We start from the raw sequence: 21,213 nt of genomic DNA, 5'->3' as shown, positions 1-21,213 counted from the left end.
TGACTGCAGCCTGCAGCTCTGGAGAGATCTGGGCTGTTGACTGCAGCATGCAGCCCTGGAGAGATCTGGGCTGTTGACTGCAACATGCAGATCTGGAGAGGTCTGGGCTGTTGGTAGAATGTGTGACTGATCTCTTCCTAGGGAAGTTAACATTTGAAGGATGCCTCCTGTGTTCAGAAGTCTCCAGAGACAGGGAAACAGGAATCATGGAATCATGGAACCAGTTCCAAAAATACAACACAATCCCAATTTCAGATACTTCTGAGATGTCAGTGACTTAAGTACTGAAAAGTCCATCTGTATTCAGCAGCAAGGAAAGGTTGTAGGTGCCCTGGGAATTTCAGTGGAGTAGAGAAGGCTGGGCATAGAGAGCTGAGCAAGGAGCTGAGGCACCACCCATCCCAGGAAGCATGGCTGCTTAGAAGAATGCTCAGAGGGGAGAAGGGTGAGTCCTTCTGTCCTACCCCTCCCCAGCTTCATGTGTGAGAGCCTTCCTTGGCTGTGCTCATGTGCTCATGGGAAGAGCCAATAGAGGAGGAAGAAGAGGAAGAGGAGGAGGAAGAAGAAGAGGAGGAGGGGGGCTGAGATCCTGGCACTGTCAAGGGCTTAGAGAAATCAGCCAACATGGTCTGTGTGGAGGAAAGTACCCCACTGAGGGCATGGACATGTGTAAAGACAGCAAAGAGCTGGTGTTCCAATCCCAGCTCTCTGGAGGTTGGGGCAGGAGGATTGCTGAAGGAAAAAGAAGATAGGAGGAAGAGGAAGAGCTGTAAACAAACAGTAAGAGATGGGTCAGGGATTTAGTGGAAGAGTAAGAATGTTTAAGAAGCAGGACCAGCAAGGTAGCTCAGTTGTTAAAGGATTGCTGCCCGCCTGACGATGGGGTCAGTACCAGAACACGCGTGGTGGATGGAGAGACCTGACTCCCGAAAGTGCCCGCCCTCCACACTACCCCATCCTGCCGTCACATAAAAGTAAATACAGGTAAAAAAATAAATAAATAAAAGTAAAATTAAAAAGCAGGTGGTAAGGACAGGGAATTAGCTCAGTAGGATACTTGCCCAGCATGAATAGGACCGAGTTTAATCCCTATTATCAAAAAAAATAATAATTAAAAAATAAAAAGGGTGTTGGGGTAGTTCAGTAAACCCAGGAAGACCGGGTTCAAGCCCCAGAACAGTCATAAAAGCCAGGTGTGCTGGTGCGTGCTTGTCATCCCAGCCCTGAAGAGCTGTTGTCACTGGCCAGTCTGCTTAGCAAGTTCCAGAGCAGTGAGAAAGCCTTTCAGAAAAGAGCGGTGATGGACCCGAGGGGCCAGTGTAGACCTCCGGCCTCCTCACACATGCACACAGCTGAATAAGTACACAGAAAGCAAGCCATAATGTATAACACGTTACTATTCGTGCTAAGAGAGGAATACATCTATTCCAACTTGCTGTGCTTACGTAGTTGCTGATTTCAGGACTCATGCACCTATTACCCTGGCTGTGTATCAGGAAGCAAGAAGGGGAAATGGGAACAGAGGTTGTCTCAAACTCTCAATCTTTATATATTTTTTTTTTTGGTTGAGAGTGTGAATAAATACTTATTAAAATAACTTGATCAAAAATAGTTGATTGCCTTTAAAAATAATAATTCCAACAAGGTTTGAATTTTCTTTTTGAGGCGAGGTCTTGTGTAGCCCAGGCTGGCCTTCAACTTGCTGTGCAACTGAGGATGACCTTGAACTGTTTTTTGGGTCCTCCTCCTATCTCTGTGTGCTGGGAGTACAAGTGTGTGACCACCATGCCCTGTTTGACGGAGTGCTGGGGCTGGAACCCAGGGCTTTGTACATGCTAGGCCTGCATTTTACCAACTGAGCTATCCTCACAGCCCTGGGGCCTAGATTTTCCTGGTTACACTTGGCTATAAGTGCCCCTGACTTGTCTGTTCAACAGCTAACAGCCTTGCTTTTTAATCTGAGAGAACTTTGCCTTTGTTTGACTCTCCCTGACTGGGACCAGCATCCTCTGGGAAGCATTCCCTGGGTCAGGGAAGAGGTGTACATGCAGTTTGCCACACCTGTCCTCTTAATGTCAGCTTCAGTAAGTGGGCTTTAAGGCTTTAGCCAGCTGACATCCTCACCCTGGCTCTCTCTCCACAACCCAGCTGTGACACACTCCAGTGACAGTTAATCTGTCAGCTTGTCACCCCATCACTGTTACAAATGATTCCCAGAAACTACAAAACCTCAGATATTACCCCCAAGTAAGCAGAAGTAAGAAACCCAGAAAGTCAAAGTAGGGACAGGGCTCTAGCTTCCCCATCTCATTCCGGTACTGGAGCAAATGGTGAAATGGCTGTGTGGATTAGCACACTGTATAGATGTCAGGTTCTTTGTTCCATGCTGATTGTGACTTTCACTTGAAGCATCAAATGAAATAATAATTAATAATAATAATAAATCACCTCAGATCCTGAATGAGAGAATAAAGCTCAGGGCAGAGTGTGGCCTAAAACCAACACCCTGGTGTGCTCCCCACTGTCACAAAGAAAAGAAAGGAAAACAGTTCATTATACAAACAAAGACATTGAAATTCCACAAATACACCAGCTTCACTCTTTTCTCTTTACCCATTTTCAGTGTACCAAGAAAAGTAAATGGTCTGCCCTGAGGGCTGTGGTAAGGGGTGGAGGACACCATGTCAGCACACAGATTTCTCTCATTAAAATCCTCGGGTGCTAGATGTCTCCGCAGGACTCGGAGCCTTTTACACCACTGTGCTGTGGTCTAGATGGTCACTACTAGTGGGCCTGTGAGAAGTCAGTGAAGGGTCACTTGTCAGCTTTCTTTATGTTGGTTCAGGAACTCCTAAAGTCTGTGGGCTGGACTGTGTGACCAGGTCCTGCTTCCAATTGAAGAACTTTGAGAACATCGAGGCAGAGGTCAGAGCTTCAGGTAGGAAAAGATTCCGTCCAGGTCCTACAAGTTTGCCTACTTGTTTGACAAAAGATTTCAAACCAGTTTAACTCAGCTATAAGTAAGCAACCAGATTCAGTTTTGGTTAAATGGAGAATCCAGGAAAGAAGGAGGAAACAAGGAAAAAAGGAAGGGAAAAAATTAAATCAAAACAGAAACTAACAACCCAAAAGAATCTGGTTCCACAGACCTGTTCTCTGGGTAGCTTGGTTCCTCGTGGGGACAACTGATTGTAGATTTTTTAGCACCCTCTCATCTGGGCAGATGCCCTTTGGAAATGGAGAATGAGTTGAGGAAATTGCAGCTGGGCAGAAGTATGCTGTTAACAAAGGGCTGCACCCCGAGAATGTAGTATGTTCTCATGCTCCATGGGCCCTGGAGGCGGCCAGACAGCTGATGGTAAGAGTACCGTGTGCTTACTTGGCTGCCCTAAACAGTAGTCATAGGCTCTAGTGACTTGTGACACTGAAGAACAGGGTTCTGTGTGTCACACCATGAGCAAGAAGCCAGGTGAGGATAGCACCCTGTGCTCTCTTACATCCAAACATAAACAGGACGTAAGGGTTACTGGGTTTGTGTAGCAAGGTCTTGATTTAGAATTACTGTGTGCTAGACTAACGAAGCGTTCCAGATTGTTTTATTCTTTCCTGACTCTTTTTATTAGACTTTACTTCTTCTTTTTTGGTTTTTTGAGACAGGGTTTCTCTGTGTAGCCCTGGCTGACCTGGAACTCACTCTGTACACCAGGCTGGCCTCGAACTCAGAAATCCACCTGCCTCGGCCTCCCAAGTGCTGGGATTAAAGGCGTGTGCTACCACCACCCGGCCAACTTTACTTCTTCTTTTGTGAAATTAAATACTCATTTTATTCTTTGTTCATTTATTTTATTTTATTTTTCCAGTACTGGGGATCAAACCCAACATGCTAGGCAATTGCTCTGCAAACAGCTACATATCCTTATTTTGTTCTTTAAGGGCATCAGTAATAGGCCGGGGAGATGGCTCAGTGAGTAAAGTGCTTCCTGCCAAATCTGACGACCCGAGTCCCGTCCCAGTTCCCACCAGTTGTCCTCTGCCCTCCACACTCATAGTGTCGTGTGAACCCATATACAATAAACAAGTGCGTGATTTTAAAGGTTCACTAGTAAAATAAAGTGGCAGTAGATACATAGAAAGAAAACAAAGCATAATGATGTTCATACTCAGAGGGCAAGGGAAGCTTTGTTTGTTTAGCCTGTATATACTGATAACTAGTTTCAGTATCTTCCAAGTGATTTTTTTGTTTTCCCCCTTTGTCTGCCTGGCATTGAACCTAGGACCTTGGGCACGCTGGGCAAGTGTTCTACCACTGAACTATATCTCTATCAATTTTGTACTTTTTAATTTGAGACAAGGTTTCACTAAGTTGTCCAGCGTGGCTTTCAACTTACTCTGTAGTCTAGGCAGGCCCTGAACTTTTGATCCTCTCTCTTTAGCTTCCTGAGGAGCTGCCATCCCAGGCCTGTGACGGTATCTTCCACCTTAGTATCTTCCACATTTTGCTATTCTTGTTTCATCTGTTCCCCTATTAGTTTTTTTTTTTCTCCTTATAATCTAAATTCTAGATCTCTGTGAAACTCACTGAAGTGTCTCACCAAGTGTAATCACACCAGAGAATCTGGTATGAGTCAGAATGCAGTAGGGCTTAGGGACGGGAGCAAGGCAGCAATGGCCGTCTCCTCTACCATTTTCTGTGGTGGGTGCTTCAGTTCCCTTCCTAAAAGGGTGCCTAAAGTATCTGCCTCAGCCTTACACTTGGAGGATGTCTTTGGCTGTCCTTAGGCATGTGCGTCGTATTGACCCAGCCTCTGAGTCTGGCTCCATCAGCTTTGCCTTCCCCTGTCTCAGCGCAACACTTGGTCCATCAAAAACTTATACTATGTAAAGACTTTCTGACTTTCTGATGGCACATACGTGCAGATCCAGTACTTGAGAGGCTGAGGCAGGAGGATGTCCAGACGGAGGAAAACCTGGAAAACATCCACCCAAACAAAAACCCAAACCATTTCTTCCCTCCCCAGTTCTTTCTGTCATCAGAGGAAGCCAGTGAGCCGACTGTGGAGATGAGTGGGCGGCCTGGTTCCTCGAACAAAGGTCTCTAGCCACACTCAGAGTTAAGAGAGAGCTACACTGAGCTGAAGCCTTGTTCACACACCACTCCAGGCAGGAAGATGGGGGCCTGGGCAGCGTGCTCTGGAACACAGTGAAACACTGTCAGACTGCCCAGGGCCTGCGTGGATCCTGCCGTGCTCTTGGCTGCCCCTGGGTTTTAAGTTGAAATTCTTCATTTTTAGATGGAAATTTTTAGCTGTACACAAAAGTGGGAAGAATAGCATAACAAACCATCACCATTTTTAATAATTATCAACGTCTTGCCAGTTAAGCTTTTTGATCACTCATGCTAATGGCAAAAAGAGTTTTGTGTTGCCAATTTGGGCATTTTGTTTGTTTACAAATTGCATGCATATGTCATTTTCCTGTTAAACACACATACAAATATAAAACTAAGTGGGAACAGAACTGTACCCATGCTGTGACTCCTTGGGGGACACTCTGCTTCGGAGCCCGAGTCATTAGAAACATGAGATAATTAACTAAGCCTGTTGCCACCCATCTCATGCAGTACCGTGTGGGTGCTGAAGAGAGCAGTTAGAGCTCTGAGTGCCTGAGTCTGTTGAGCCAGAGTAGCCTCTCCCCCTTTAGGATGGAAGCCTGGGGAGCCCCGCCAGAGATGCTGCCTCTCCCTCCTCCCCCTGTTCAGCTCCGGTCCAGCTTAGCTGGAGACTGCTTTGGGTGTTGTTCTTGGTTGTGCCTTTGTAACTGTTTTCTTTTTTGAGACGGGGTCTTGCTTCGTATCCCTGGCTGGCCTGGCACTCACCTGCTGCCTTGGCCGCCTGAGGGTTAAGGTTACAAGCACGTGCCACCGTGCCCAGCCTTTCTTCTTGTTTGGACAGATTATTTGGCCTGGCCCTTTGTAATCATACCAGTTGCCTTGATTTTGACCTTAGCTGCCAAAACAAATGACCGAACAATCAAAAACATGTTTCATTTTATATTTTGTAGAATAATCTTTTAGCTTGGTTTATCTAAATAGACTTACACATTCCTTTTATGTGGCATTTAAGAGTAAGGACAAGGAAGAGGTAACCCTGGGAGAAAAAGCATGATTCTAAAACAGTTAAGAGCTTCTAAGAGTTTTTGAACTGAAATCCATTCTTTGCTGGGTTCCGGTACTGCAGAGGACAAAGGCAAGTGGGAACGTCGCAGTCAGGGAGCCTAGTAGGACATTGGCACATCTGGCTGTGGGCAGATTGGTTTTTCATCACGTGTGCTGGTTGATTTTGTCAACACAGACCTAAACATACCTGGGAAGAGGGAATCTTAATTGAGAAAATGCTCTATCAGAACGAACTGTAGGCAAGTCTGTGGGGCATTGTTTTGATTAATGATTGATGTGGCAGCTCCCTGGTTGTGTGCGTGTGTGTGTGTGTATGTGTGTGTGTGTATGTGTGTGTGTATGTGTGTGTGTGTGTGTGTATGTGTGTGTGTGTGTGTATGTGTGTGTGTTTGTGTGTGTATGTGTGTGTGTGTGTCTGTGTGTCTGTGTATGTATCTGTGTGTGTCTGGCTACAGGAAAGGTAGTTCTGGGTTGTATAACAAAGGAGGCTGAGCAAGCCATGAGGAACAAGCCAGTAAACAGCTTTCCTCCATGGTCTCTGCTTCAGTTCCTGCCATGGCTTCCCTCAAGTAAAATAGGATATGTAAGCCAAATAACCCCCCCCAAGTTGGTTTGGCCATGGTATTTTATTACAGGAATAAGAACTCTAAGATATCAAGAGAACCAAAGGGACTTCTGCGGGTGGCTGTTATAATTATCTCCTCCTGTTGGGTCCTCAGGAGAGACACAGTTGTTCTTGGTTGCACGTGTCCTTCTCAGCAGAAGGAGCCTGTAGCATCTCTCAGGTTGTAGCCCAAGTATAAACAACGCCTGCTCACAGAACTTGCCTTCACTCAACTCTTTCACTTCCTCAGCTGACGTAGGTTCAATACCAGGGGTCAGTCTCCACAGATTTACCAAAAACTAAAGAAACAAGGTAAAGAACGTCACTATGACAGGCTAGCTAAGGGGTCATTCTGTAGAACTCAGTGATCCAGTTAAGTGTGACCTTTGGCCAAGCATTACCTCACCCTGTCTACTGTCTTACCTTACAGCCAAACTTGTCTGCAGACTCCTCACTTACTCCTCAGGGAAGTAGGGGACAGCTGGGCTGAGTGCAGAGGCATGCAGGGCTTTCCAAGGAGCTTTTTCAGTCTCCAGCAGGAAATGCGGCCTGACAAGCAAGCAGCTCTAGGGCTTTTAGCCAGCTGACCATTTTGAAATGTTAAGTTGGTTACCTACCACAAGTGAGGTCATAGATGACTGTCAAGCCATTAAGAGTGTTACATGCATGATCAGGTATCTTTTTTTTTTTTTTTGGTTTTTCGAGACAGGGTTTCTCTGTGTAGCCCTGGCTGTCCTGGAACTCACTCTGTAGACCAGGCTGGCCTCGAACTCAGAAATCCGCCTGCCTCTGCCTCCCAAGTGCTGGGATTAAAGGTGTGCGCCACCACAGCCCGGCTATGATCAGGTATCTTACACCAGGTTATTGTCACTTGAACTGTAGATCTTCAGTAGATTTACAAACATAATAGCAGTTAACTCTGTGTGTGTGTGTGTGTCTGTGTGTGTGTGTGTGTGTGTGTTGCTGAGAATTGAGTTAATGAACTAAGGACTTTACACAAGTATGCTCTGCTACTAAGCTACAGCCTAAGGGATATATCTCTCCATCTGTTCATCCCCTGGATCTTACTATGTAGACCAAGCTGACTTTGAATATGTGATCCTCCTGCCTCAGTTCCCCAGTGCTGGGATTTTAGGCAAGTACTAGTACACCTGGGCAGAAAGAGTCTAAATAAAGGATGTATACGTCAACTAGAAGTCTACTTAAAATCTCAAAAGCACTTGATTGTACATAGGCCATTTAGCAAAGGCAGCAAAATGAGAAAGGTGCAAAGATCACCGAATAAAGCTCAGGGATTCAGAGTTCAAGTTTACAGGCTGCTGGGCATGTTCACCTAAAATCTCAGCCCATGGGTGACAAAGGTAGGAACCTTGGCAACATAGTTTAGGGCCAGCCTTTGCTGTGTGAGAGGCGGTCTCAAAAATAAAAACACATTTCTCACTCTGTCTTCCTGAGAAAAATCACTCTGTCTGGACCTGGCCTCCCATCTCTAAAAGGAAGATCAGCCACTTGCCCTCTGGGGCAGTCCCTGGTGTCATTTGTTTAGTGCACACCGATGGACCAGCAGCCCCATTCCTACCTTGTTTCTCCTGTTGCAGGCTGAAGAGGGCCTCTGTGAGGACGTAAGGGAGAATCCCAGGGGCTCCTTTCTTAATGCCTTTGGCTCCCATCTGCTTCTTTGATTGGGTACTTTGTTCATTGCTGAGATGGCTGAAGCAGCCACATAAATAATACTGCATCGTGTTAGCATGCACTTTCCGGCCAGTGTGTATCACTGGCACTGACGGTGGCTCTCTGTTGCTTTTGCAGTTTTATCCATTCTTAATCTCTATCCTTCACTGTGTCTGTACAGCCATTGAGAGTGGCCTGTGTAGATCTCTTCTGCCTGACATTGAGCAGTGCTCTGTAAAGATCTGAGGTTTTGGCGTTATCAACCAGAATTTTCAAAAGATCCACTTATGGGCTAAACTTGATCTTCTGTCACTTTTTAAACAGCTGACCTTAAAATTCCATGCTTAAGCAGTTCACCTGCCTCGGCCTCTGGAATAGCTAGAGTTACAAGTATGTATATTATATACCCACCACGGCTGGATAATATACATATAAACTCACTCTCATGGTGTGGGTGTGGGTATGTGTGTCTGTCTGTCTCTGTAGTGTTAAAGAGCAGACTCGGGGATTCGCGCATTCTAGGCAACCACAGTATATTTTAGAATGTCAATAGAACTCCTTACATACGAGAATGATATTTTGTCATTTGATTAGCTCGTAGACAAAAAAAAAAAAAAAAAAAAAAAAAGCCTGGCAGTAGTGAGTGGCGGAGCACGCCTTGAATCTCAGCACCTGAGCAGCAGAAGCAGGCGGATCTCTGAGTTCAAGGCCAGTCTGGGATACATAGAAACCATGTTTTGAAACTGTCTCCCCCTCAAAAAAAGATAAGTACTTAGAAGCTCATATTTTACTTGAAAGTATTATAATCATATTTTTCTATTTTTAATAATTTTGCATAGAAGTATAAAACCTTAAGCTGGAATTGACTTTTCTATTTTGCTGCAGAAATAAAGTATGTCTTGGTTAACTATAAATAAGTCATATACTATTACATACATGTAAATTTTATCATTACTATTATTGTTTCTGAGACAGGGTCTTTCTACTTAGCTCTGTCTGTCATGGAACTTACTATGTAGACCAGGCTAGCCTTGAGCTCACATAGATCCACCTGTTTCTGCCTCTCAAGCTCCAGGATTAAAGGCGTGTGTCACTATACCCTGCTTTTTTTTTTTTAATTCATTTCTTTTTATTTTATATGCTTTGCATATGGGTGCTTTTTTTTTCTGTGTAATGCATGTGTGCAGTGCTCTTCAAGGCCAAAAGAGGGTGTGGATTCTCTGTCAGCTGCCATGAGAGTGCTGGAAACTAATGTAGCCCAAGCTGCCCTCAAACTTGCTACTTAGCTGAATGACAGTGAACTCTTTCCATTACCTTACAAGTGCTGGATTGCAGAACCTAGGTTCTCTGGAAAAGCAGCCAGTGCTCTTAACCCCTGAGATATCTCACCAGCCCCACACACCCAAAAATTAATATATAGCTCTCTGGCTCTAAGACTCTAGCTCATCGAATGACCAAAATGGGGCTTAGTAGGAATCCATGTATGTTTGCCAATAAACTAAGAAAACTGTGGGGTTTCTAATTAACCACAAATGATACAGCAGCAGTATTGTAGAGCCTCTGAGAGATTGAGTGCAGATATAAGTCACAGTGGTGAGCAGCAGCATCTGTAGTAGAAGCAGTGTATCCCTCTAGTCATTAGCTGAGACTGGAGTCTGGTGGAAGGGGAGGAAAGCAGCTGCAGCAGCTGTAGATTTCAGAAGCCATGTGGTGAGGACGCCCGTGTGATGTCATGTGTATACGATCACCTGAACACATAAAGAGCCCTGCCCAGGACTGGGAATGGAGCTCAGTGGTAGAGTGCTTGCCAGGTACCTCAGGGATACGTATCTGCAATCCAGCACTTGTGAGACGAAGGCAGGAAGATCAGGAGTTCAAGATCATCCAGCTAAGAAGCAAGTTTGAGGGCAGGCTGGGCTACATCAGAACCTGCTTAAAAATAACAAACAAACAAACAAACAGACAAACAAAGAAAAACTAGGGTATTCCAATCTTGGGACCCCTCCCACTCAAATTGTTTCGTACTTTTCCCTAATAAATTTCTCTCTGTGTATATATGCCCATGTGTACATATGCGCACATACACACACACACACAGGAGTGGAGAGATTGATTCCTACTCAAGGTCTAGGGAGAGTGCTCAAAGTGTGCTGTTAGCTCTAGATTTCCTCGTTGAAGTTCACAGCTCCCAGAGACCTGGTGCTATAAGCCTGTACTTTGGGCCACTGGAGGAGGCTGAGGCAAGAGAATCATAAGTTCAAAAGCCAACCAGGGCAACTGTTTAGCAAGAGCATATCAGAAAGTTAAAAAATGACAACTACCAAAAAATCCAACCAGGGCTGGGAATGTAACTCATGGTAGAGTGCCTGCCTCGTTGGACAGGATCAGGGTAGGGGGTGAGACAGTGCCTGCCTCGTTGGACAGGATCAGGGTAGGGGGTGAGACAGTGCCTGCCTCGTTGGACAGGATCAGGGTGGGGGTGAGACAGTGCCTGCCTCGTTGGACGGGATCAGGGTAGGGGGTGAGACAAACACATGAGCAAATGAACAGACACATTCTTGGATTCAGAAGAATCATCTCAGTCAGGTTCTGCTCTCAGTGACAGCTGTGTCCCCTGCCTTGTGTGTCGCTGGAATACCTGCAAGGCCAGGCTAATTTGCGGCCCTGGTAGATGTATTTTTCAGGGACATTCCGTTTGCAGTCCTGTAAGGTAAGGAGCCTGTTCGAACTACTTTGAATATCCACATATCATCCCCTTTCCTCATAGCTTACTCACAAAAACAAAGGAAGAAATGGCCTTAGCCATCAACTCGTCCACCTGAGTGTTAGCCTCAGCCTGCCTGCCCCTCACCTCTGGAGTGCCACGAAATCTTGTTTCTTTTTGGATCAGGCTGTACTCAGTCTGCCCTCCCGCAGACTGTTGACTTAGGCCCAGAATCTTTCTCCTCCCTTGATTGCTACCCAGGCATTTCCCTGTCCTCACCCTCAATAATTAGGTCATCCTGTAAGGCAGACCTCAGCAGGTCAGCCTTTGACCCCTAGGTCCTTTCTGGCTCCTGGTGTTAGCTTGCACTTGCAGGCTATTGATGTTTTAGGTTGCCACTAACAGCGTTGTGTACTGTCCTCCTCTTGCGGTGTTCATTGGCCAATTGAAGAGCAGTGCTAGCTCCAGCTTCCAGGAGATGACTTGGCCAGCCCCTTTTATTGTTTCAGAAAACGACTACTAAATTACTCCAAACAAACAAAAGCCACATAGGGCAACTGAGTTTGGATTTCTCCCACAATGGATGCTTGGAATTATTAGAAATTCTTTCAGCTTTGCTCCTGTTGCCCATGCTGTACTTGTAACACGCTCGTCACACGCTCGTCTGCCCTGAGCCGTCCACACGGCACCCCAGATAGCTCTTAAATATTGGCCCTGAGATCTCCTGAGTCTCAGGTTCTGAATCATTACAGTGCTCCTCGGAGCTGAGCTGAGTCCCTCCTAATGGTATATTTGTGGTGTCTTTGAGCTTTATGGCTCCCAGTTCCCCCCCCGCTCTCCTCAGTGCAGCCCTCCCTGCCATCACTGCCATAGCAGAGGGTTTGCCACAGAAACAGTCAGTCTAAGCACTGTGGGGCTCTCTGCACACATCTGCTTTTCTCTGAGATTACATAGGTTAATGGCTTCAGGGCACCCACGGAAGCTCTCCTGCGTCTTCCTGCAATCCAGGCAGGAGGAACATCCCTTATTTGGGACTTAGCATTCTCACAGCAGAAAGAAAAGGGTATGAGAGTTTGTTTGGGTCGGATATCCACCTGTCTGCTCCTGAGTCTTTGACCTCTGCCATAGCAAGTCACGTGGTCCAACTTACCTCTCTCCAGTCCTCCACCCAGATGTTCACCGAAGGCTGCAGCTGCCTCTCAGAGGTGGTACAGCATGCGCAGCAAGTGGTGCCTCGCTGAGATCTAGTCTGTTGGGGAGATGTAGGACGACCATGGTGACCTCTCTGTGCTTTCCAGCATGCCTGATCACATGCACACCTAGGCTCCCTTCTAATGCCCAGACGTACCTGGGCAGAGCAGTCCACACATAAAGGATCTCATTTCATCTTGTCTTATTTTTATTATATTCATTTACTCATATGCCCATGGAGGTCAGAGGCCAATGCTTTTTCTTTCTACCATGTGGGCCCTGGGGATTGAACTTGGGCCTGGGTGGCAAGTACCTAAACCACTGAGCCATCTTGCTGGCCCTTTACTTCATGTTCTTAACAAGCCTGGATGGAAGATATTATCCCCATCTTACAGGTAAGGAAGACAGAGGAGCTTGTTAGCCAAGTGGAAGATGTTGAGGTATTTCATACAGTTTTTGAACTACAATGTATATTGCTGGTTTTATGAACATTAGAAATGAAGTACTGTGTGATTTCTGAATTAATAAATAGGTTTTGTAATATATTTATGAAATAATGTCATGTTTGATAACTATATATCAGAAATATTCACTTTGAGGTGCAACAATGTAAAAGTTATATACAGGTAAGCTTGAAAAACAAAGGAAACATTAAGTACTTTAGGACAGCAGGGTTTAATTTCTTTTTGATACTTGTTTTGGGGTTTTGTTTGTTTATTTGTTTGTTTTACCCTGTAGCCTAAGTTGGCCTTAAAACTGTGATTATTCTGCCTCTGCCCCTCAAATTCTGGGATTACTGGTGTGTAGCACCCAACTCGATATTGCAGTTTTAAACGTACGTGTGTGTGTGTGTGTATGTGTGTGTGTGTGTGTGTGATCCCTGGCACTTGTGTAAAGATCCGAGAATAACTTGATAGAGTTGGCTCTTTCCTTCCACCTTTTTTTGTGGGATCAGGGGATTGAATTCAGACTCAAGGTTGGTGAGACAGGCACCTTTACCCACTGAGCCATCTTGCTGTCCCAGTAAATGCATTTTAGAATAGAATTTTACCTTGCAGAAGGCAAGAAGAGATTAAAAGAGTTTGAAGCCATAGTCCCCCTGATTCTCCATTTCCTAATTGTAATTTTTGTATATAATCTGTCTGCTTCCAAATTAATATATTAATATTAAAGACTATCTTTGTTATATTCTGTAATTATGTAGAAACAGAGCCACGTGTGACATTTTATTGTAACTTGACACAAAGCACCAATATTCAATAGTAAAGTTAGAAACTCCAGCTTTTTGTCTGTTACCAGTTGCTCCTGAGGGTAAGTGGCAGTTTCATGGTTAGAGGCCAACTGCTCTTCTTTCTCTCTGCAGCCGTCACTTCCTCAAGCTGATACTGCTCGTGGAACCCGCCACCATGGGCTGGTGGAGAGGCCGGCCCGGAACCGCTTCCACCCCCTTCACCGAAGGTCTGGGGACAAGCCAGGGAGACAGATATCCTTTTTCCCTGTCTGAGGACAGTGTGCGTTTGAAATGACTGAGAAATGGTCGGGATTTATCTCCCTGTGGTTCCCCTGTGGCCTCAGAGCTTCATCTGCTCTGCAGAGAGGAAGCAATAAAAGTAACTGAGTTTAAAACTATAGACATCCCTACAGCCAGACTGGGAAAGACAGTGGTAGTCGTTTATGAAAATATTGGCAAAGTTCTGTTGAATAGAACAACAGGACATAAACATTCAATTCTGGTGTGCAAGGTATCTTTGGCATTTTCATCAGAAATCAGCAGTATTGAACTTGACTTTGAATCAACTTAGAGAGATTTAGTCTATCTAGCAAAACCCAGGCAAACGGATACCGTGTTTGTGTTTTGTTGACCTGATGACCAGCTTTTGGAACTGAAAGAGGAAATCTTACAAGATTGTCTGTCTGTAGTCTCAGACTTGGTAAATGACAGGTAAAATGTAATGTGGGTGGGTGTTTAGGAAAACTAAGCACTGATGTCCCACCACGCTCTATGTGGCTAAGGAAGGAAGACAAGGAGCTGTGCGTCCTGGCTGTCTGAGCTGGATGCTGTAGGAGCAGAGACAGAAGCGAGCAAGCCGGAGCTTCTCTCAGTCCACTGAGCTCAGGATAAGCTTGGTGGAGGAAGGAGCAGATGGGCGTGGCAAATCTCCCTGCAGAGAGCTGATTCCTGGCAGTGATGGTAGAGTTGGCTTCAGAAGCTTAGAAACCAGGAAGTGGGGGAGGGCACTCATGTTTACTGAGCACCTATCCATGCCAGACACTGCGCCAGGCAATTTGTATGTCATTTAGTCCTCAGAATTCAATGAGTCGTTTATTTTTTTTAACCCTCAATTTTCCCACGAGAAAACTAGATATCAGAGTAACTTGGCTAGGATTCTACTGCTGTGACTCATGTAGCCCAGGCTTGTCCATTCAGTGGCTTTGAAAACCATATGCTAGAGAATACTCCTGTGAGAACTGCAGGGATGTGCGGAGGAAGCCCCAACTTTCCTTGCCTTCATGGCCTCTAGGTCTTACTCTCCTGAGGTGAGGACAGTGATTCTGGGGAGCATTGACTTCTCTCAGCTCTCCCCTCTGGACACCAGATCCAGTCCACACAGCTGCAGTGATTCCTCCTTCTCCCTGTTACATGGTTTCCGTCAGGGAAAATGAAAATGGCAGAGGATCTTGGGATACCTTCCTGGAGTGTGTAAGGACTTCATATAGAATGCAGAGGGTAAAGGGAAGCAGTTTATCTAACCAGCACATCTGCATATGGAGTGGCACACCAAGCCATTGCCCAAATGGCTTGGAATCCTTTAGCAAACAACCAGATGTTTCTCTGCCTGAGTGAATGACACAGGGGTGGAGTATGCCACTCAGTGGTAGGTGCATGCTTAAACGTTCTTGAGGGTTTGGGTTCAAGGAAAAAAAAATTTTTTTCTAGTGTGACACAGTGGCAGAGAACCTTGTAGCTTGTGCAAAGTCCTGGTGTTCATTCTCAGCATGAAAGAAAGAAGGAAAGGAATGGAGGGAGGGGAAAGGGAAAGAGAAAAGGGAAGGAGAGGGGGAGAGAGAGAGAGAGAGAGAGAGAGAGAGAGAGAGAGAGAGAGAGAGGGAAAGGAAAGAGGAAGGGGGATTGAAGCTTAAAGGTTAAGAAAGAAGTAGGGTGTGGCCTGTCCACTCATTAAACACATATTCATGGAGACCCTTCCCTGGACCAGGCAGTCAATGTCTTGGGCACAGAGGACAAAGTGCTGAAGGAGATACCAACCTTGTGTTTTTGAATTTCACAATCCTTTGGGAGATGATGGACAGCTAAGAGACAAATAATAATAATTAATAACTAAGGAAAAGAACTTCAGATGGTATCTTAAGTTACTTTTCTATTTCTGTGATAAGACACCACATCCAAGGCAACTTATAGAAAAAAGAGTTTATTAGGAGCTTAGAGTTTCAGGGGGGCTAGAGTCTGTGGCATCATTGTAGAGACCGTGGCAGAAAGCAGGCTGGCAGGCATGGCACTGGAGGGAGAGCTGAGCACTCACGTCTTGAGACACAACCTCAGAGCAGAGACAGCTAACTGGGAATGTCTTTTGAAACCTCAAAGCCCTCGCCTACCAGTGACACCTACAACAAGACCACACCTTCTCATCTTTCCCAACTAGTTCTACCAACTGGAGACCAAATATTCAAACAAGAGGTATGGCTGTTCTCATTCAAGTCACCATGGATAGGACTCCACTGCATGTTCAGGGAACCTGTCTCCTTTTGTGTAATAAATCCTAGAGGTTAGCCTGGCTCTGAGTTGGCTTGTAAGAGCATCAGCAAAGCCTGCCAGCTCCCGAGGAAAAGGAAAAAACAAACGAATATGCAGAGAAAGTTGTTGAGCGCCGAGTGTGATCTGGTCCACTGATCATGAGCCGTGTCTCTGTGGTCATTTCCTAACACCTAAATGTGGCCCTGGGCCTGGACTTGTGATGTACAGAAGTTCGCTAGCGTAGGGGTGTCACTAATGAACTAATAAGTCCTGTTTGAGGAGTCAAAAGGCTGAGCATCAAGTGACAGGTAGGACAGTCTTACACCTCAGCTGGTGACTTACTCAGAATTTAGAGGGAGATACCAAGACCTTCTTTGCTTTCCTGGTGTCCATTCTGTTAACTATGAAATAACTCACTTTAAACTGCCGCCTTTCATATTTGGCTGTAGTGCCAGTCTAATTTTTAATAATTATCTTTCATGTGTATGGTGTTTTGCCTGCCTGTATGTCTGTGCACATATATGTGTTTGGTCCCTGTGCAAATTAGAAGATGTGAGATTTCCTGAAACTGTAGTTACAGTTGTGAGCTACCATGTAGATGCTAGAAATCAAGTCAGGTCATCTGGAAGAGCAGCCAGTGCTCTCAGCCTCTGAGCCATCTCTCCAGTTCACAAGTTTTACCATTTTAAAAGCCAGAAAACTGGTTTGAATCTTTGTTGGTATAAACAGAAAAGAAAAAAAAATGATGTATTCAGAATTTTCTTCTTGTAGTTGTTTCTTAGTGTGGGTATTGTTTTAGGGTCGGCAGACTGGCTAAAATAAGAGATTGGCCCCAAATAAAATGAACATTGTCAACAAATATTCCAGCTTCCTGCTGGAGTGGGCAGCCATGACCCACAGGAGATTCCTTCTGCAGTAGGCCGAGTTATTGGCATGTATGGCTACCACAAGGCCAGGGCTGGTCACCCTGGTCGACCCCTGCCACCTGCAGGTAAAGCAGAGGCGCCACAAAGCCTACTCTTGGCCTAGGAGCTTAGTCTAGACGTTACACCTTTTTGCAGCAGTCCATTCCTTTAGCAGCCACCCTACCCCACCCCACCTCTACGCCACCCCCCTGCTTCTCAAGGGTAGCAAACTTGCTCCAACCCAAACACCATTTTATTGAGTTTCTGAACTATTTCTGTACATTGACAGCACGTGACTGTTTTCTGGTCTGTAGGTAATGTATTAAGAGAACACGCTAGCAATGCCATCTTTTAAGAGGTGTGTTGTTTGAAAGGGAAAGATAAGTGTTAGGATTGTTCCCCAGCAGAGTTGTGAACCCTGGCCTTAGTCGTCCAGAAGACTGTGCCTGAGGCCCTGGGAGTTGGGGAACCGCTGCTCTGCAGTAGGCCTTTCTTTGACTGATCTTGTCACAACAGAATGGACATTTTACAACATGGGACATTGTTCTTTGAGATTCATAACATGTTAAGTCTAAGAAACACTGTGTCCCCCCCACCTGCTGTTAGAGTCTTATGGTATTTAGGAAGGCTCTGAGATGCTCTGGGGTTAATAAATGTCTATCTTCATGAGGATTTCAAAACTTGTGCTTCCTTAAAACCCAGTCCTTATATAACATTCCTATCAGAGGTAAAGACACTGGTCCTTAGTGTCTGAGGAGAAACAAGGCTGACATCACAGGGCCACACGCATCTCATGTCCCTTTCACCTGTGCAAAGACTTGGGAAGATGTGGATTTCTTTTAAAATTTGGCTTGAGGGCCGTCAAGGTGATACAGCTAAAGGGGCTTGCCAGCAAGCTTAGCAACCTGAGTTCCACCCCCAGAACCTGTGCAAAGATGGAGAGAGAGAACGCACTCCATTAAATTGACCAGTATGCCCCCTACCTTACACACACACACACACACGCACACACACTAATATGTTAAAACTTTTGACTTAATATATTCTTCTTATAGGAACATGTTTGCGCCAAACATGGTGGCTTACAAGTGCAGTTCCAGCACTCAGGAAGCCAACGTAGGAAGATGATTGCATAGCAGATTCAAGGCCACTGCGCTCTAGAATGAGATCCTGTCTTAGGAAGGGATTAAAAGAGAAGGAAAGGAAGAAAGAAAGGAAGGGAGGGAGGGAGGGAGGGAGGGAGGGAGGGAGGGAGAGAGGAAGGAAGGAAGGAAACAGAAATCAGAGGATACAGCATAGACAGTGGGAAGGACCCACATAGCATCCTCCTGTAGACAGGGACACCTCCCTCCCTCCCTCCCTCAGTCAGTAAGAATAAACCTAATTAGATGAGATAGAAATAAAGGAGAGAGCCCATAGACCACATCCTAGCTTCTTTTACCTCATCCTAGTCAGATGAAGAGCAGCTGGGACTTACTGCACTGTCATGTTCTGAGGGCTTATTAAGCAGGTTAATATGCAAACTCAGAGCCTCAACACTGAGGTGACAAGTATTTGCATATTGTGGTGTTGTTACTATACTACCACGTTCTTTGTTTGTTTGTTTGTTTGTTTGTTTTTCAAGACAGGGTTTCTCTGTGTAGCCCTGGCTGTGCTGGAACTCACTCTGTAGACCAGGCTGGCCTCGAACTCAGAAATCCGTCTGCCTCTGCCTCCCAAGTGCTGGGATTAAAGGCGTGCGCCACCACCGCCTGACTTACTATCACATTCTAACTCGAGTGGCCGATACTTTGTGCTGACACCTACTGATTTGTTTATGTGACAGGGTCTCACTGTGTAACTTAGTGGTTTTAAGAACAGCAGTTCACTTGAACAGCTGAGCTAAACATTTATTCTCTTTATGAGTTGACCCTTTGTCAGCAGAGGTTCATCAAATCCCCCAGAAGAGAAGGCAGAGAAGCACGGGCTGTGGGAGTCGGTGCCTCCACCCTGCAGGCTTGGACTCCAGCACAAGCCTCCTGCTTCACCTCTGCCTCTTTTCTCTCTTTCCAGGACCAACCCTGAACTTCGTAGACATTAAGCCTAATCAGATTGAAGAAAGGTGTCTCTGGAGGATATCTGTGTCTCATCGTGTGGGCCCAGAGTCAGATTAAGAAATAAGATAATGAGACATGACAAAGAAAGCAAGCATTGGAAGACAGACTTGGAGTCATAGTGCTTCTCTTAGCAAAGGGAGTCATTAAGATCCCATCAGTACCCGCATCTCTCTAGTCCCGCCGTTTGTTTGTCTTCACTTGGTGCCCAGTCTGTGCCTCCACAGCAGGTCCCCACTCCACTAAGACCTGTTTCCTCCTGAGCCCAAGCAGGTCACATTTTCCTGTCTAGGCTCCATCTTCCTTTGAGGATACCCAAAATGTTCTCTTTTCTGGGGCCCATGGTGCCAGTTCACTACCTCCTAGGAGGTGGGAGGCCTTGCTGTAGTCTGAAGCCTGGGAGTGAGTGAATGGTAGGTTCGACCCCAGCCCACCATGCCAGCCGTGGAGTTTGGATTTCTACCTGTTCTAGGGCAGAGCCTCCATATTCTTCAGCTGTGAAATGGCGATCTGCCTCCTAAGATTTTAAGATTATAGGGGAGCTGTCAGGTGGTGGTGTGCACTTAGGAGGCAGAGGCAGGCAGATCTCTGAATTTGAGGCCAGCCTGGTCTACAGAGTGAGTTCCAGGACAGCCAGGACTACACTGAGAAACCCTGTCTCAAAAAAAAAATTTTTTTTATATTGGCAGCATGAACTTACTTAACACAAGAGAGTCACACAGTAGGTGCTTATTGTCTCTGTTTTCCTATTTCTGATGTCTTAATGTATACCTTGCATTTCCTCTATTATTTCTCATTTTAAAAAAGAAGTATTCTTTTTTATTTATTTCTTCAAATAAATATTTCAAAAATAATACTTCAAAGCAGTTTTGGTGATTGTAAAGTGTGTATTTGATCTGGTCAGTGACAGAAGAGACAAAAAGAGTGGGTGTGGTGACGGTAGCGGGGAAAGAGCCTGGTCATAAGGAGGCTGCATCCACCAGCGAGCACAGGAGAGGAGGGGAGCACAGGAAGAACCCAGCATGTGGAAGTGGGCGGAGAAGCTCGGGGCCTTGGAGCCTTGGAGGGATGCAGGTATTAGGCTATACAGTCAGCCTTTCAGCAAGAAGAGAATGCTAAGAGGTGTTTTCGTTTTTTCTTTTGTTTTTTTGTTAGTTTGGTTTAGTTTGAGTTTTTTAAGGTTTTATTATCTATTTATTTATTTTTATGATTTAACACAGGGTTTCTTTGTGTAGCTTGGGCTGTCCTGGGACTCACTCTGTAGACCATTCTGGCCTCGAACTCACAAATATCTGCCTGCCTCTGCCTCCAAGTGCTGGGATTAAAGGTGTGTGCCACCACTGCCCATCTAAGATGTATTTTTATTATATTTATTATAAGTTTAATAACTGTAATTGTTATTTTTATTCTATTTAATTATATTAATGAGGGCAGGGGTGTGTGCACATAAGGACAGATTCCTGACTGGCTCCCTTGGAGCTGGAATTACAGGTGGTTGTGAGCTACACATACTTCACTGTTCAGTTGTTTCTCCAACCTTTTTAAATTAATTAGTTGTTCATTTGATTTCTTTCTGAGACAAAGTATCACTGTGCAGCACTGGATGGCCTGGAATTTACTATGTATACTAGGCTGGTCTTGAACTCACAGACGTATGCCTGCCTCTGCCTCTCAGAGTGCTGGGGTCAAAGGCATGTGCTACCATGCCCAGCTTTTAATTTTTTAAAAAAGCAGAATGATACGATTTAAGATGTCTTAAATCTCCTCTGAGTACAGGTCACTAAAGCAGTAGTGACAGATGTGCTTCACTGGGTGGAGTTAACATCCCGTTTGTCTCTCTGTGTGTTTGGATCTTCAGGCGTGCCAGACCCAGTAAGTAACACAGAGCCTAGAAAACAAAGCCTTTCACACTAGGAATCTACATCATCTTCATTGATTCAAAAGTAACAGGAGCTCACCTTAATTTGGGAAAAAGAATTGTTTTTAGACAGATATGGTTGGACCCTCCTATAATCTCAGCACTCATGAGGCTGATGCAGAAGGATTACTGTGAGTGAGGCTAGCCTGGGCTACATGATAAGTTCTAAGTCAGCCTAGGCTACTTAGCAAGACCCTGTCT

At 45.3% G+C, this 21,213-nt stretch overlaps 1 protein-coding gene across 1 annotated transcript in view; it reads left to right on the top strand.

Annotated features, from left to right (window-relative positions):
• Crtc3 (CREB regulated transcription coactivator 3) overlaps window positions 1-21,213 on the top strand; it is a 104,047-nt gene that overhangs the window by 48,098 nt on the left and 34,736 nt on the right. Inside the window, exon 3 of the mRNA XM_028754814.1 lies at window positions 13,709-13,828. Coding sequence (XP_028610647.1) covers window positions 13,709-13,828 — 120 coding nt within the window. The remainder of the gene's footprint in view (window positions 1-13,708; window positions 13,829-21,213) is intronic.

This window comes from Grammomys surdaster, unplaced genomic scaffold (genome assembly GCF_004785775.1).
Source record: "Grammomys surdaster isolate TR1022 unplaced genomic scaffold, NIH_TR_1.0 126036, whole genome shotgun sequence".
In the NCBI taxonomy this organism is placed as follows: Eukaryota; Metazoa; Chordata; class Mammalia; order Rodentia; family Muridae; genus Grammomys; species Grammomys surdaster.
Note: the sequence above shows the minus strand (reverse complement) of the source record. Positions and strands in the feature narration are given on the sequence as shown.